Consider the following 17,286-nt stretch of genomic DNA (forward strand, 5'->3'; position numbering starts at 1 on the left):
TCCATGCTTGCCTTGGTATGGCGTCCGCACAGAAAAAAGGCACGGAATGATTGTGTGCCGTTGCTCTGACGGAGGGAGGGGCGACTGACGACACGGTTTACAGGGTTGGCTTCAGGGAGCTAAAATCAACAAAGGGGATGTCTTTATATCAAGGAGTATTTCAGGCAGGACTTCATGGAGGGTTCCAATAAGAAATGGTGCACCTAAGTTATTGTTCTTATTGGAACAAGCAGGTTAGCCTGGCCTCTGATTGATACATGGCTAGATTTACCTCCCTGCACCTTCTCTGTGAGTGACTGCAGTGTGACCTAGAGGAATGAGTCCCCTAGACAGGGGAGGAGGCAAATGAGTACAAAACAAATCTGGTCTATTTCTTGTTTTGATCCACTCCATCTATCTTTTACATCTTTGGCTAGCAGCAGACGGTGCAGAAGGACTGCATGCCATCCACATCTCATGGCTGCTCGGCAGAAGATGGTACAGTACGACTGCTAGCCATCCTCATCTCTTGCCTGCCCGGCAGAAGATGGTACAGTACGACTGCTAGCAATCCGTATCGCCTGCCTGCTCACCATAAGACGGTTCAATAGGACTGACTGCAGGACTAAAGAGAATGACCTGGTCAAGTCACTCCAAATTTAGTCCCTGCGCCCATGTCTGCCCAGGCGCTCCCGGCCGACGTGGCCAGGAGCACCTCGGACATGACGATGACGGCTACCAGTCGTATTGTGCCGTCTGCTGCCACAAGGCAAGGGGTTGCTGCTACTGTGTAGCAATGCCGTACCACGTCTGCCAGCACCCAGGAGACATAGGGTGACGGTTACCTGAGCGGGCTCCATGCTTGCCGTGGTATGGCGTCTGCACAGGTAACTCAGGAAAAAAGGCGCGAAACGATTGTCTGCCCTTGCTTTCACGGAGGGAGGGAGGGAAGGGGGGCGTGACAATATGTACCCAGAACCACCCGCGACAATGTTTTAGCCCCATCAGGCATTGGGATCTCAACCCAGAATTCCAATGGGCAGCGGAGACTGCGGGAACTGTGGGATAGCTACCCACAGTGCAACGCTCCGGAAGTCGACTCTAGCCTGGGTACTGTGGAAGCGCTCCGCCGAGTTAATGCACTTAATGCACTTAGAGCATTTTCTGTGGGGACACACACACTCGAATATATAAAACCAATTTCTAAAAAACTGACTTCTATAAATTCGACCTTATTCCGTAGTGTAGACATACCCACAGAGACAGGCATTCCTGACAATATAAATTGATGGGTGTGTGGTGTTATGTTTTATACACACATGCAGACACACACACACACAGCTTCACAGCAGAATCTCTCTGACAGATTTTGCAGAACTCCGAAGTTTCAGCCTTAGTGCAGGTTTGGGGATGTTTATGACACTGTGGGTCTCGCCAGAGGGAGTATCAGACTGTGTGCTTGGGAGGTGGGCGCGTTTGCTCGGGGGAGAGAGACCAGCTCTTGCACAAGGGGTTTGTGCACTGTGTATTTTCTGAGCGCCATCCTCACTACCCCACCATAGGGCAGTCCCTTGCTGAGCCCAGGGTCACCTCGCCAGAGGCGGGGCTAGAGGGAGGGAAAAGAGGGCCGGGCGTGCCAGACCAGAAAGGATAGGACTGCTCAGACATCCATCAAACCCCTAAGCCAGTGAGACAGCAGCAGGGAGGATGGGACCCGGAAGAGAAGCTGTCGCTGGGGCGAGTTACTTCCCCGCCCGCCCCTCGGAGGAGAGAGGCAGCCCGGTTACACCATGTTACAGTTTCTGGTAAGTGTCTGCAAAGCCGCTCCACGTGGAGCCTCTGTCCTGGTGTCTGCTCCCCCCCGGGCTCTGCGTTGGGAGGGAGGAGGGGATTGCTGCTGGGGGGCGGCCTGGGAGATCCCCCCGCCGCCCCCAGAAGGAGAAAGGCGCCTCTGACCCTGGAGAGAGAAGCAGCCGCTACATCCGCTCATGCCCCGTCCCAGCTCTGTCCATCCAGCGATGGATACATTGGGCCCTGGAGCTAGCTACATACTTTCAGCGCCTCCGCGCGCGTGTGAGAGCGACTGGGAAGCTCGCTCCTGGCTTGATACTGTGGTTTTCTGAAGGGATCCCAGACTTGGGGCGCTGATGAACCTGGGACCTTGTTTTGCAGCTGCTGCCCATTCAAAAATCGCCTGGACTAGGATAAAAGGCGCTTAAGGGGGAACTAACACGTTTTAAAAAAAAAAACTTGAGTGCAGGCTGTATTTTGTTAACTTGCTAGCTGGGCGAGATGAAGCCTAGGCTACACCGGGGCCAGCTAATGTGTTAAAATACAGCTAGCCCTGGCATGCTCTAGGGTGGTGCTTGTATTTTCTAACGTTCATTAAAACACGTTGGCTGAAGTGTGGTTTGTTTTTGTTTTGTTTTTTACACCTTTACCGTAGTCTAGATATACCCTTCATGACATGCCAGCTTCCAAGCCATGGAGATTGAATTGCTCTAGAACTTCAGCCTTATGGTTAGGATTTTGGGTATGTCCTCACTGGATAGTTAATTCAGGTTATCTGCACTCAAGTTATGCCTCCTGAGTGAGCATAGCCAAATTGCAAATAACCCTTAAATTGCTGTGTCCACGCCAGTGCTGCACTCATTTGTCTGTGGTGTTAAGCCAGGGGTTCTCAAACTGGGGGTCGGGACCCTTCAAGGGGTCATGAGGTTATTACATGGGGGGTCGCAAGCTGTCAGCCTCCACCCCAAACCCTGGTTTGCCTCCAGCATTTATAATGGTGTTAAATATATAAAAAAGTGTTTTTAATGTATAAGTGGGGTTGCACTCGGAGGCTTGCTGCGTGAAAGGGTCACCAGTACAAAAGTCTGAGAACCTCTGTCTTAAGCAGTCTGGTAGCACATCCCAGGATACTTAACTCTGCATTAAGCTCAGTTGATCCTGTCTAGTTTCTTGCCAGTTCATCCATCTGACTCTCAGCAGCTTGTCAGGTGGACTGCTTTTGAGCTGGATACACCAGTACTTCCAGGGTCCACAGCTCTATTCCTTGACATCTGTTAAATATTATTCACTGTACCAAGCGGGGTTTTCCTCATTAAAAGTTATGCAGAGATGGAAAAAGAGGAATTATTTTAGGGCCAGATTGTGATGCCCTTTCACCTCAAATAGTCCCTTTGAAATCAGCAGATCTAAGACCTTTATTCACACTGAATAGTATATCACAATCTAGCATTTAATTATATGGATAGCACTTTCAAACACACACACGTGAGTTAGCCTAAAAGTCCCACTTGCAAAAGTGACTTGCTGCATGTCCAGCTGCAGGACAGAGGCACAGCTACAGTGCTGTAGTGCCATAATGTGGATGCTTGGTATTTTTCCCTTGATGTAGTGTTAATCCACCTCTCCCAGAGGCGGTAGCTAGGTCAATGGAAGCATTTTTTTATCGATGTATCTGCATATACAGTGGGGGGGTTAGGTCAATCTACCTACGTTACACAGGGTGTGAAATTTTTCACAGACCTGTGTGATGCAACTAGGTTAATCTACTTTGGAATTTAAGGGCTGGTCTACACTGAAAAGTCACATTGCCATAGCTACATCTCTCAGAGGTGTGAAAAATCCACATCCCTGAGATATGTAGGTAAGCCAACTTAACCCTGGTATAGACAGCGCTACAAAAGGATTCTTCTGTTGACCTAGCTACCACCTCTCGGGGAGGTGGATTACTTACAGCGATGGAAGAACCCCTCCAATTGCTCTAGTAAGTATCCACACTGAAGTGCTGCACTCCCACAGCAGCGTTGATGTAATTGTGCTGCTATAGCATTTTAAGTGTAGACATAGCCTAAGTCTCATTGAAAATCTATCAAACTAAGATCTATACTAGAAAATTAGGTTGGTATAACTGTCACTCAGGGGTATGAATCGATAGCTCCTTCCCTTATGGGTGGGAGGCCTTTATTAATGGGTGGGTCCATACCTGCCCATCCCCACTGTCTCAGTAGGCCAGGAATATATTAATTTTTAAAGTAGTATTAGGCCACGCCTGATAAGACCCTGAAAATGTACTCTGAATATGTAGCATACCATGTGTGTAGATAACTGGGGGGATTAGCCACCCCCATATTCCTTCTCCCCCTCCCCCCCCCAAAAAAAGCAAGAAACAGTGAGTTTGGAACAGAAGCTCATTTATCTCACTTTATTAAAAGTGGACAAATTTAGATATGGTACAAAACTACATACAGTGATATTCAACAGCTATTATTTACCTCTTGCCCCCTCAAATAAAAAAAGTTGTCTACACCCTCATAATACATTGAATATACTGTGGCATTACTAATTTTGGTTACATTCTCTTTTGGTTCACCCTCTATATGTCTACAACATACAGCTTCCTTTATTCTTAGCCACTTTTTTTTCCTTCAAATCACTCCAGATGTATTCCATTGGATGCCAATCTGGTGACTGTACAGGTGAAAAAGCCCACTGCTTTAATGCTTTCTCTAAGAAAATGTATGCATGGTTGATGTGTACTTTAATTCAGTGGCTTTCAACCTTTCTTCATTTGTGGACCCTTAAAAACTTTCACATGGAGGTGTGGACCCCTTTGGAAATCTTAAACATATTCTGTGATCCCCCATTGAAAACCACTGCTTTAATTCATTGTGCTTTTTGAAAAACAGGTACTCTTGCTCCCTATAGGAAGACTCAGTTCTAATATCTCTTCATATACATGTGCTCACTTTTATGCTATTAATGAAACACAGGTTACCAGTACTTTTATAAGACACCGCCCATGCAAATGGAACAACGTTCTTTTTGGACTGCTGCTGCTTTTGTATAGTGCCAGTGCATCTTAAAAAGAGTTGTACATGGGGCTGACGCCTTCAGGGCATTCATTGGCTCACCGCTACAGTAAAACAAATCCAACCTTTGTATCCGAGTGATACATGTTAATTGGTATTTTATCACACAATTTTTGTTCCAAAACAATTCAGAAACTCAAAACTGTTTTAAGCATGTTTTAATCATATTGCTCCTCCAGTCTGGTATGGGTATTGTCCTTGTGTTCTGCCTTTTGGTTCCCCCCGCCCCCTCCATTCAAATTTTCACCTTGTGAAGTCTGCCACTTTGATTTGACAATGCTTGCCTGTTCTGTTGCAGTGGCTGCAGTTCATTTAAAGCTTCTGGCTTATTTTGTCCCTGAGCCCAGCCCTGCTCTGACTTTCTGCAAATATGATAAGCTGTAGCTGAGGTCAGAGTTAAACTCTTTGCCCACAGATACTTTTTTCCCCTCATTCCCAGTCCTAAAGCATTTGTTAATGACTGCAGCTGTTTGCCTCATTGACTAGTTAAACGTTCTTTAAACTTTTGGTCTTTTTCTTTTTCTACATGTGTCTGCAAACTCTGGCAGATGCTAAAGCCAGATGCCCAACTATATGATTTATTTACAATTCTAATTAAATCCTTAATTGATGCTAATGCCTTTAATACCTGGCACTTATTAAAAGTAAAGAGCAGGGTGCATGCCAATAACAAAGCACAGCAGCAGTTTCTCATTTCCCATTATAGGTGCTACTTGTGGCACCTTAGAGACTAGAGACTTAGAGACTTTCTCACAAAAGCTCATGCTCAAATAAATTGGTGAGTCTCTAAGGTGCCACAAGTCCTCCTTTTCTTTTTGCGAATACAGGCTAATATGGCTGTTATAGTCATTATAGGTGCTGCTGACCTAATTTGGAGATACTGTGGATTTTTAGCCATGTTCGGATTTAAAAAAAAAATTGTAAATGCATATGCATTTCTTCAGAATGGACCCATTTGTCACTCTGTTTGTTCCAGTGAAAACAGTGGGTAATAGGACTAAGACGCTCAGCAGATTTTGGAATCCTGTTTCTGAACTCAACTGATGTTTAAAGTCCTTGTGTTGCAAATGTCTGATAAAAATCAGTTTTAATTAAGACTTTCTGATTAGTGCCTGAAAGCTGGTGAAGGGAAAAGAGGAAGGGCATATTAATTCTGGGTTCCCTCCTCTCCTTTCCTATGCGTGGAAAGGGTGTCTTGTCTCTCCTTCACCCTAGCTGGAGCTGTAGCCGGGAGATAAAGGGATAATCTTACAAACTTTATATTTTTGCCTTTCAGAGTTAAGTAATTGCTTGTTTTACATTTAACATGTATTTTAGCATGTTGGGTGGCTATTGGAAGCCCCTCATTAGTCCTTACTGTCCTTAATTGGCATGTACTCTTTAATTGACAGCATTTTTAGTTGTCAAAAGTGATCAAGATGAAACTGTGAGACTCCCCCTCTTCATGAAGTGGCATCTCTTAAACCTTGTATAACTGATGAAATAGCACATCAAAGTCTAGACTGGTCTTGCATGGAGTGTGTGGAGCTCTGACTTCAGCTAATGGGATACGAGTTGTTTATGTTCTTGTGTTTGACATGCATGTTAAGATACTAGCAAACAAAATAAGACTCATTGCATGGTAAAGTATTGGACCCCGCTTTGGAGTTGGATGTATTTTAGGCTAAAAGCAGGAGAATGAAGGGTTTTTGTCCTTTCTAGGAGAAAAAAAGTCAAGAGAACTTTCTTAGTAAAACTATTTTATAAGGGCTAGACTGAAAGGTTCCCCCAGGGACTAGCAATATAAGCCAATCTTTGCAAAGAGTCTTGAGAAATTCTCAGCTGAGAGTCTGCTTGTCTTTTGGGTGAATTCATGGACACTGCTTATAGGAAAGGCCCCTCTGCTGGACTGACTTTCAGCATTAAAAGGAATCTTAAATCCTGCTTATCTCAGTGCAGCATGCATTAACAATATCCCATGCAAAAAACTTACTTAATTTACAGTTAAGTTTGCGATAATAAAATATAGCCTTTATACCAAACACACAAATAGGACACTACATTTTTTTAGAAAAGCCAAGAAGTTCTAAGCTCTAAAAATGGAGTAAACAAATAATTTAAATAAATGTTCCATTTCCCTTACAGTTCAGACATTAGTTAATGATGGCATCAGCATGTGAAAATGTGCAGCCAGTTCTATTAATGGCCATAGCTTTCTGACAAGAACACGTTTTTGGGGTTTTTTTTACCAGTGACTGGTGCTGTGTTTATGCTGCTGGAAGAATGAGTTATATTCTGTTTCACTTTGTGCAGTGAATACAATTTCTAGCTAGGTTTTGATTTCAAAATCGTTTGTTGTTGTTGTTGTGTGGTGTTTTTTGTTGTTTTTTTAAAAAAGCATCACACAGATTTTCAGAGATGAGGCCAACTTGCAGTATTGATAGTCAGAAAAATCTTATTAGCATTTGTACATTAAGCCAGCTTAATCTGAAATTTAATGATAATAAGGGCCAGAGTTTTACCTGGAATTGCTGGATGCGAAGCACTTTGGAAAATCTGGATGTATATTTCTGAGGAAACAATGGGTATTTTTTTTGCCCCCCTCAGGTGTGATTGAGACCTGAGTTTCTCCTCAGCCTGCAAGTGAAAGGAGCTATGCACTCCATTTCCCTCTTCCTCTTTCTTTAAACCTCATGGACTGAAGTGATCTGTTTCTTTAGCACCCAGCAACTGCTATCCCAAGCCTGGGACCTAAATTTACATTCTGTGCAAAGTAGCATAACTAGGCCAGCTCAGAAATCTATTGATGCACTGTTTCCTTACAATCTCCTTAGCCCATATGTTTTGTAGCCCACTTCATTTGTGTGTGTCCTATGTTTTTCCCTTATCTCCTTCCACCCCAGCACCTATTATTCTTAGTATTTGTATTGTGGTAGCTCCTGTGAGAGCTCCTGTCATAGACCAGTACTCTCCTTATGCTAAGAAATGTACAAGTATTGAACAAAAAGATTTTTCCTGTGCCATTATATTCCCCAGGTTTTAATGGACTTGCTATGATTTATCTGGTAATGGGTGTGCAAGGAACTTTACAGAACAAAAGACCAAGCTCTGCACCAAAGGTTTCTTGGAATTGTAAGAGAACAGTGATAAAAGTCTCATTCTGAGGGTGGTGTTTTTATAGAAGCCGGGGTATAAATGGGTACATTGTTGAAGGAAGAGAGAGAGCTTAGGGGAGAGTAGTATAAAACTTATGAGTAAGGCTGGTTGAAATTTTTTGCATGAAAAAACTTTACTGAAATATTATTTTACATTTTCTGGGGGGGTAAGGGAGGGGTTGGCAAATTTTTCCTTTTTTTTAAACCAGTGTTTTTACCAGAATCTCTTTTTGAAATAGTTAGATTTTTTCGACCACCAAAACCACCTGCATTTTCTTAACGAAATCAAGATTTCAGAAAATGATTTGGGAAAAAATCTCCATTTTTGAAGCCTGTGAAATGGAAACCATTTCAAAAATTTTCATGATTTCCCCGCCATCACCTTTTTTTTTTTTTTTCCATCCTCCTCTATTGCCGAGTGGTCCTACATTCTGTTCTAGTGAGGGGAAAATGTTAAACTCCTTGTCATTTATTTTGTCTTTTTTTCTTTTTTTTCCCTCTTAAGCTTGGTTTTGCTCTTGGCAATGTGGTTGGGATGTATCTGGCTCAGAATTACGATGTGAGTATTATTATTTATTGTTGTAGTAGTTGTATTTGGCAGGAGCGGCCCTACCTGTTTTACTGGCCGGGGCAGAGAATACTTTGAGGGCCCCTTCGCCAAGAAGCTGAGCTCAAACAAACCAACACAAAAAGCTGTCCAAACAGGGGCGGGGAAGCTGGCCAATAAGCAGAGCAAAAATGACCAGCTAATCAAAATAAAGGGGAAAAAAAACAATCCCAAAACAAATCCGATGGCACAATGATATGGCGCCCCGTGGAAGTGGGCAACCAGCTTGCCCACGCCTAGAACTGGCCTTGATTTATTTGTATTACAGTTATGTTTAGAGGTCACAGCTGAGATCAGGGCCCCATTATGCAGATGTTGCATAAACACATATTAAGATACAGTCTCTGTCCTGAAGAGGAGCTTATAGTCTAAACAGACAAAGCAGGGGAAAATGGTGGCCCAGAAAAGTGAAAAGACTTGCCCAAGATCACAGCTGGTCAGTGGCAGAGCAAGGATTAGAACCAGCTCTCCTAACTCCTACTTTAGTGCCCTGTCTCGTAGGCTACACTAGCTGCCACACAGTTCTATTTCTTTATGTATGAAAGTTTGATAGTGACTTATCTCCCTCCTATGAATGATGAAAATGGAATTGTCAGGAGTGTTTGGGAGGGCTCAACCTGTTGAGTTCTGCTTGGAATTTTATGTAGACCTGAACTCTTCCTTTTCTCCTTGGATTGCGGTTTTCTGAACATGAATTAAGGGGAGATCTTGTTTTCCAAGAATTTGGAGCAGAAGCCTTGGGGCTGAACCTCCAGACTTCGGTAGCATCAGTGGAACTACTCACATATGTGCAGGTTTGAGGATTTAGTAGATCTAAAATTAAAAACCTACTGTCCAATTAGAAATCATATATTTTAAAACATTCCTTACCTGTGCTACTAATGCTACCTTAAAATTAAAAGAATCTAAGGGTGAGATCCACAAAGATATTTACTTTCCTAAACCCCAGACTTAGGCACCTAAGTCCCAGTATTGGCTCCATTACGATGCACAAAACTCTCTCTGAACTCTGTAGACACCTACACTCTCACTGTGCCTAAAAATCAGAGGGGTAGCCATATGAGTCTGTATCCACAAAAATAATGAGGAGTCCGGTGGCACCTTAAAGACTAACAGATTTATTTGGGCATAAGCTTTCATGGGTAAAAAAACCCCACTTCTTCAGATGTCACTGTGCCTAAGGAACGTTTTACTGCAAAACATTAGGAGCTTATATTTCTGCCTCTGAACAAGTTTGCTGGCGAGCCTTCTAGGCGTACAGGCACCTGTGTCTTGCCTAGGCCCCAGGATGATTCACAAACCAGAGGACCATGGGTGTTCAGCTATCTAACTCACCTGAGGGGCCAGATCTGGTAGCGGTGCTCAGAGGCCGCCTACCAGATCGGGTTCCATTCAAAATCCAATTGGAGGAGGAGATGGTGGTGGTGTTGCCACTATGGTGATGAGAGCTCTCGCTTAGGATGTGGGAGAGCCAGGTTTGTTTTCCCCCTCTCTGCCAAAGGGGGGAAAGGATTTTAACAGAGGTCTCCCACCTCTCAGGAAAGTGTCCTAATCACTGGTTTATGGGATATTCTGATGTGGGGCTACCTCCATCTCTCCTGTTGAAGCTGTTCCACCCTGACTAACAATAATAATAATAGACTGCTTATGTATTTATCCACCACAACCACCCCCTCTTCCTCTGGCCATTTTAGGTGCCTGCCTTACTCCACACAACTCAATTCCTCAAGAAACAAGTTGGGCATCTAAACCAGCTGAGTCCAGGCAGTGGGTTTCCACTCTTTGATTGCTAAGTAGAGATTGTCTCCCTGCAGCCTGGTCTTAGGTGATTATCTCTGAGAAGGGCTGGGGTTAGCATGCCCCCCGCCCCTTGTCAGCATCTCCCATTGGCTGGCTTAGGTGGCTCCCTGCCTAGTATGCTGTTTTTTGTGGATCACAGTCTAAAGGTATGTCTACGTTAGAAATGTTACGGCCAGAGGTGAAAGTAAGCTGGTACGGTCTGGTCCGGAGTACTGGCAAGAGCTAGTACACAGCTGACCGTACCGGTGGGGGTCAGCTTGCCCGGGCTGGTGATTTAAAGGGCCCAGGGCTCCGTCCACCACTACCGCAGTGGAGCCCTGGGCCCTTTAAATTGCTGCCAGAGCCCCAGGGTAGCAGCGGCAGCTTTAAATCACCGCCAGAGCCCTGGCCCTTTAAATCCCCCAGGCCCTTTAAATTGAGGTGTAAAGGCCCCGCCTCTTCTGGTTGAGGCCCTGCCCCACTGCTCAGGACTCCAGCGTACCAGTAAGTCCTTTAAGTAACTTTCACCCCTAGTTACAGCAGTACAGCTGCAGTGCCACTGAGTGTAGATACTTAGGACAGCAATGGAAGGAGTTCTTCCATTGCTGAGGTAAATGGATCTTTTCCAAGAGCTAGCTAGGTAGCTAGGTTGACAGAAGAATTCTTCCGTGAACTAGGGCTTAGGTCAGCTTAACTATGTCTCTCTGGCATATTAATTTTTCCCACCCCTGAGCAATTGTGGCTAGTCAACTTAACTTCGGAGCATAGACTAGCCCTAAGGCATCTGTCTTTTCCCATTCATTGTATAGGGAACCTGGGTGCCTAACTCAGCTTGTTGGATTATAGTGTGTTTCTATGACTGTCTGGGTGTCTTTGCTCAGCATTGCAACACCTAAATCCCTTTTTGAACCTCATCCTAAATTCCTTTCATCATTTGTGACCTGTATACTTTTGCTTTTCACTCATCTTGGACAATGAAAATAATCCAGACAGTTTAATTTTCCTCATACATTAGCAGAATCCTACTATCTCAGTGTTGCAAACGCTGTAAGGGAATGGTATTCCTTTAAGAATAAATTGTTTCTGTTGTTTGTTTTTAAATCAGGGAAATTTCATTAAGCTAGGTTTTGTTAAAGCTTGTTTTTACAAAACCTATACTGTAGTTCAGACCTAAACTCACCTGAATGTATGTTGCATATGTAATTAATGAAAGCATGAAGTATAATCATTTTTCTGCAGTACAACTGAAGTATCACCACAAGAGGGCTACTTCTGCTTTTAATTCAGAGGAAGTTCTCCCCTGGTGATGTAAAACTGATTTGCTAGCATCAACCATGTATTTGAGTGTTACAGTATCTAAGATGATTTTCCACATGGTTGATCATAAAAGCCCCAATTATACAAACAGGGTGATTAAATTAAAAGTTAGGGTGTTTTTTTCTCTGCAAGAGTGTGTTTGGCATTTGTGTAAAATTTCTTTAGATAGGGAGCTCTTTTAGGAATAGGCCCAAGAGTAAATTAAACAAGGAGTTTTTAAGAAGTATTATCACCCCTGCAGATGCTGCTAGGGAACGTAAAGGTAATTCAATGTGTAACCTTTCATAACAAAATTCAAAAGCTTCAACATTCTGCTCTTTCACATGTTGTCCCCAATCCTACAAATGCTTATGCATGTGCTTATCTGTAAGCATGTGAGTAGCCCTGTTGACATCATTGACTACTTACTTGCTTAAACTGAAGTATATGTATAGATATATGTAGTTTGGGGGGCTTAGTTTCAGTTTCACAAAATTGGTCCAATTTGCCCCTACCCCACCCCCCTGCAAAAATACTTCTGACATTTCCCATATAGCTAACCTGACCACTCAAGTCATGAGTTGAGCCCCAAAAAATCATGAAATTTGGCTTAAAAATCATAACCCAAAATGCGTGTTTTTATTCATGTTTTATTTGCCTTTGGTGTGTGTTGTTTTATATCCCAGTTGGGTCTCATCTACAAGCTGTTCTCCACAACCATGAGAGCTAGAACCTTAATACAAAAGCTGAGATTCTCACATAATCAGTTAACTTGAGGAGCTGTGGCTTTGAGGGGAAAAGAAAACAAATTTTGTATGATTGCCACTAAAATAAAGAATTCACAGCATGGCATTTGCCATTATCAGTCAAATTTTGATTGGTTCATTTTCAGTCTAAAATGCTTCTGTTTTTAAGGGGAGACTGCTGGCGTTTTGCAACTCAACTAGAACAATCTTAATTTTTTTCTTTAAAGTGTGAAATTTCAAAACGTTGCAGATTTCAGTGCAAAAATTGACATAGGAGACATTTTTGGGGTCAAAAAATATAGCAGAATAAATACTTTTGACATCTTGCAAAAAACATTTTCCTCCTTTTGCACAGCTCTTCTTATAGGTTTTAACTAAGACTAGAAAGAACTGATGTGTTTATTTACTCTGACTTCCTACATTACACAGGCCATAGAAATTCTCATTACACTTTGTTGGTATTTTCAGAAGAATGTGTTAATATTATTGAGTTGGTGTTTTCTGGGGCCTACTCTTTGGCAGTTCATTTTCTTCCGGTAAGGTAGACAGGCTGGTCCTTTAAATGTCCTATGTACTTCTTTATATGTCCATCCTCCTTTCCCATTCCCAGCAACAACAAAGATTACCCCAAATTAGGTCTAACTCTCCTTCCATCCCAAAAGATCTGGATGACACTCCATCGGGGGAACATCAGCACCACCACTGAGTTGACTAGAAAGGGTTGCTCAACATGTCTGCAAGCCACTTCTTCCTTGCCCCACCTCATGGTACTGAGCAGGCTGCTTCTGTCCAGGGTAGTTCTGTGGAGTGGGTCCAAGGAGCCAGGTCTTTTTATATAAAGTTTAACGCTAACGTTTTTCTCGCATTCCTTAATTAGTCAACTAAACAGCTGATGATGTCTAACTTTTTTTTTTGTTTAAAAAAAAAAAAAAAGATTCCTGACCTTGCAAAGAAACTTGAAGATATTAAAAGAGATGTGGAAGCTAAGAAGAAACCTCCCAGTGACAAATCCTAAGCCACTGATGTTGCCCGGATCATCTCCAAACAAATTTCAGGGATGTAATTCCCCTTCAAGCTACAAATTCCAAGTAGAAGTGTGGCTTTTGGGGATTTCCTCCACTTCCAGTCTCCCAGAACCTGGCTGTCCTTGAGCTGAAGTGCAATCATGAATGTGTGGTGAGACCTAACATCAGGAGTTTCAGGGAACCTGATTCTGAGCTGATGTAACTGGAAAAGAAAGTTTGGATTTTCTTGCTGTTACCTAATATTTTATAATCAATTTTTATATGGCTCAGCTGGAGATCACTGCAAATCCTACAGTTATCCCTACCTGATGCTTTATAATAATTCTTAAAATGCCTCAAAAGAAATTAAAACAAATGCATCCGGAAGTCACTTCTGAAGACTACTTTTATTCTGAGTTATATTACTCCACTGTCCTTTCTTTAATCCTCCTGTATGGGACTGAATCATGGATAATTTCAGTCCCTGTGCTGGAGATGGAATGAGAGCTTTCTGAGTGTCCAGTGAATTTACATGTAAAATTGTCTGTTTCCACTGTTGTGTTGTATATTGTTTTTGCAGTGTTTCTCTTCGCACAAAGTGAGCGAAAACATGATTGACTCAAAAGGATGTAAAAGGCTACCAACTTCAACCTACATTTTATCTTCACTGTTTTTTCTTTCTCTGCTCTGTTCCATTGCCTCACCCCATTTCATTTTCACTTCTTTCCCCTCCCCTTGGTCATTTTGGAACACATACCTTAGGCTGGGGATGATGAATCAGCAGTTGACTAAGTGAATTTGAGTCATCTTCTAAAAATGGTTACGCATACAGCCAGCCCTATTGCATCCTCTCCTTACTGCCTCAAACAGCTCTCTTCCCCTGGATGAGAGGATTAGCACATTGAGTGTAGTATTTAACACACCCTACCAGTCCTTCAGCCCCCTGCATTGCCTACAGACCTTTTCTTTTGTAATTGGACAGTAATTTTAGTATGTATACAGGTTCATCTTACCACCTCACTGAGCATGCTCTGGCACTACTTAGCCTAGCGTGTTCCCCTTTACCTCTCTCAACCATAACATATTAAATGGAAATGCAAACCCCTTGGTATGAGGCATTGATTCGTGATGTTACAAGTACTACACTCTTTGGCCTGAACTGTAAATGAGACACATCCTATCTGGCAAAAAGAGATGTAAATTTATTAGTTAAATAAATTTAATTTGCGTTAAGTGCAACAGCCTATCAGTTGTTTGGATTTTTACTGTTCTCCGTTAAAAAAGCATCCATCCTTTGCATTTCACATCTTTTTTTAGAAGTACATGTATAAACAAACAGACCCATCAGGTACCCCGATCAGTAACCCTGCAGCAACAACTATAACAAGAATTAATTAACGTCACAACACCTGTATAAGGTGAGGGGGGTGGAATTAGCCCCATTTTACAGATGGCAAACTGAGGGCAGAGAGAGAGATTAAAGCTAAAGTTGTCAGAGGTCCCTTAAGTTTGGGCAGCCAACTTGAGACACACAAGGCTTTATTTTTCAGAGTATTTATCATTTTGTAGCCCTGTATAGGTTCAAAACAACTCAATTTGACTCTAGTTGCAGTTGGAGTGCTCAATACTTCTGCAAATTGGGCCCAGGTATTTCAGGTTGGACACCCAGTATATGTGGAACATACAATCAGTGACCTCTAGTTAAAAGTCTGATTCGAGTAACTTGCTCAGCATCACACAGGAACCCCATGGTATAGGCAAGGATAGAATCCAGTTTTCTAGGGCAGCATTCACCTAAAACCATCCTTTCTTTTCCTGCAATTCCCTGTCTGTCACTACACACCTTTCAACTATTGCAACAAATGATAGAGGGTTTCTGTGACCAGTAGCGACCTTCACTACAAAGCCCTTGTTCCTTAGCACCTATATACCCTCCAGCCCCCTCCCACTGCTCTCCACCTCAACAGCTCCTATACCCCCTCAGCTTTTCCCCACCATCCTTCAACTTCTGCAATTGCTCAGTGGTTTAAGCATTGGCCTGCTAAACCCAGTGTTGTGAGTTCAATCCTTGAGGGGGCCGTTTAGGGATCTGGGGCAAAAATTGGGGATTGGGCCTGCTTCAAGCCGGGGGGTTGGACTAGATGATCTCCTGAGGTCCCTTCCAACCCTAACCTTCTATGATTCTATGAATTGCCTTTTCTCCGCCTCACCCACTCCCCAACCCCCACATTCAAATCAGGGTGCCTTTCTCCTGTACCTCAGTGCCAGCAGGGGGAGCACAGAGAACAGGAGGAACAATTGCAGGGAAATTCCTGCTCAGCCTTGAATCCTGGGGCTGGAGCATGCTCAGAGCAGTCAGAAACTTATGAGTATTTAGCTGTCAAACTTACTCATCTGCAACTTTACAGAGGCTTATAACTTAACCAAATTTGTGCACATTTTCACAGGAGTGGCAAAAGGTACCTCCCTGACAAATTTCAAATCCAGGCTCCAAAAAACAGAGGTTCTACAGCAGGGATCGGCAACCTTTGGCACATGGCCTGTCAGGGAAATCCGCTGGCGGGCCAGGACAGTTTGTTTACCTGTAGCACCCGCAGGTTCGGCTGATCTCAGCTCCTACTGGCTGCGGTTAGCCGTTCCAGGCCACTGGCAGCCGCGGGAAGCGGCGGCCAGCACATCCCTCAGCCCAGGCTACTTCCCGCAGCCCCCATTGGCCTGGCACGGCGAACCACGGCCAGTGGGAGCTGCGATTGGACAAACCTGCGGACACGGCAGGTAAACAAACCATCCCAGCCCACCAGCAGATTTCCCTGAGGGGCCATGTGCCAAAGGTTGCCAATCCCTTTTCTACAGTTTCTCAGCCAAATAGTTGTGTGTGTTTTTTTGTTTTTTTGTTTTTTTTTAATAGGGCAAAACAATTCATTTCCTTTTAATCTCATTCTTGGAAATGGCCAAGCCATTTTAGCTGAAATTTTCCAGAAAAGTTGACTCTGACTCAAACACTTGGCATGGAAAATTTCAGACTGAAGAATGAAAGTTTTGACAAGGTTATAAACGACTGAAAACAGGATCTTATAGTACAACCTTAGTAATAGATGGAACCATCCCCACCTATAAAAATAAACAAAGTAGATATTAGACATTCCTACCAGCCATTTAAAATGGTAACACTATTTGTTGGTGATTACCCATAGGCATCATGGTAGAAGTGGGTCTGGAGAAGGAGAAATAGCATCACTGATGATAGGAACTCCCTTGGAAAACACAGCTATGCTTAACCACTATTGAGCGCACAAGATTCTTTGAGAGACTTGCACTGGGTGATTCAAAATCTATTCAAGTCAACCTTGCAGTCTGTACTCATGCACTTTCCCCCTAAGTATTGAGTTCAGAACTGGACCCATGCTGCCTACTTTTTTTAAAAAGCCCCTTTTGCAAATGTGATGGATTTGGTAATAAACAATCTGAGGGAAATTATTTTTCTTCCTTTCTGCAGAACTTTAGAGCCAAAATTTTGACATACTGTACTTTAAACCACTCTGATTTCTTCAGTTACCACCTACAATTATTTGAACCATTATTGTAAATTTAGTTTTTTCCCAAAGAGTATATTTTGTTCTTCCTGCACATCACACAAAGATGAGTAGGGAATGAGTATTTAAGGTTTCTCTATAATTTTTGACCCTAGGAGCTGCTTTAGCGTGAAAGGTGCAATTTATATCTCAAATGTTCATCTGATAATTCACAACTCATGTCAGGACATTTTCTATCAGCCTATGAAGCTTTTCAAATAGGGAGAACCAGGCATATCTGTGGTGCTATATAAACAATACAAAAGTATTAATAATAAGGGTTTAAGTTTTT

General features: G+C 43.0%; 1 protein-coding gene across 1 annotated transcript; it reads left to right on the plus strand.

Annotated features, from left to right (window-relative positions):
• The first annotated feature begins 1,690 nt into the window (after positions 1-1,690).
• STMP1 (short transmembrane mitochondrial protein 1) lies at positions 1,691-14,668 on the plus strand. The gene is made up of 3 exons (XM_084650985.1): positions 1,691-1,784; positions 8,496-8,549; positions 13,353-14,668. The coding sequence occupies exons 1-3, from the start codon at positions 1,770-1,772 to the stop codon at positions 13,431-13,433; spliced, it is 150 nt and encodes a 49-aa protein (XP_084507111.1). The 5' UTR covers positions 1,691-1,769; the 3' UTR covers positions 13,434-14,668.
• The last annotated feature ends 2,618 nt before the right edge of the window (positions 14,669-17,286 follow it).

This window comes from Lepidochelys olivacea (genome assembly GCF_965140295.1).
Source record: "Lepidochelys olivacea isolate rLepOli2 genome assembly, chromosome: 1".
Lineage (NCBI taxonomy): Eukaryota > Metazoa > Chordata > Testudines > Cheloniidae > Lepidochelys > Lepidochelys olivacea.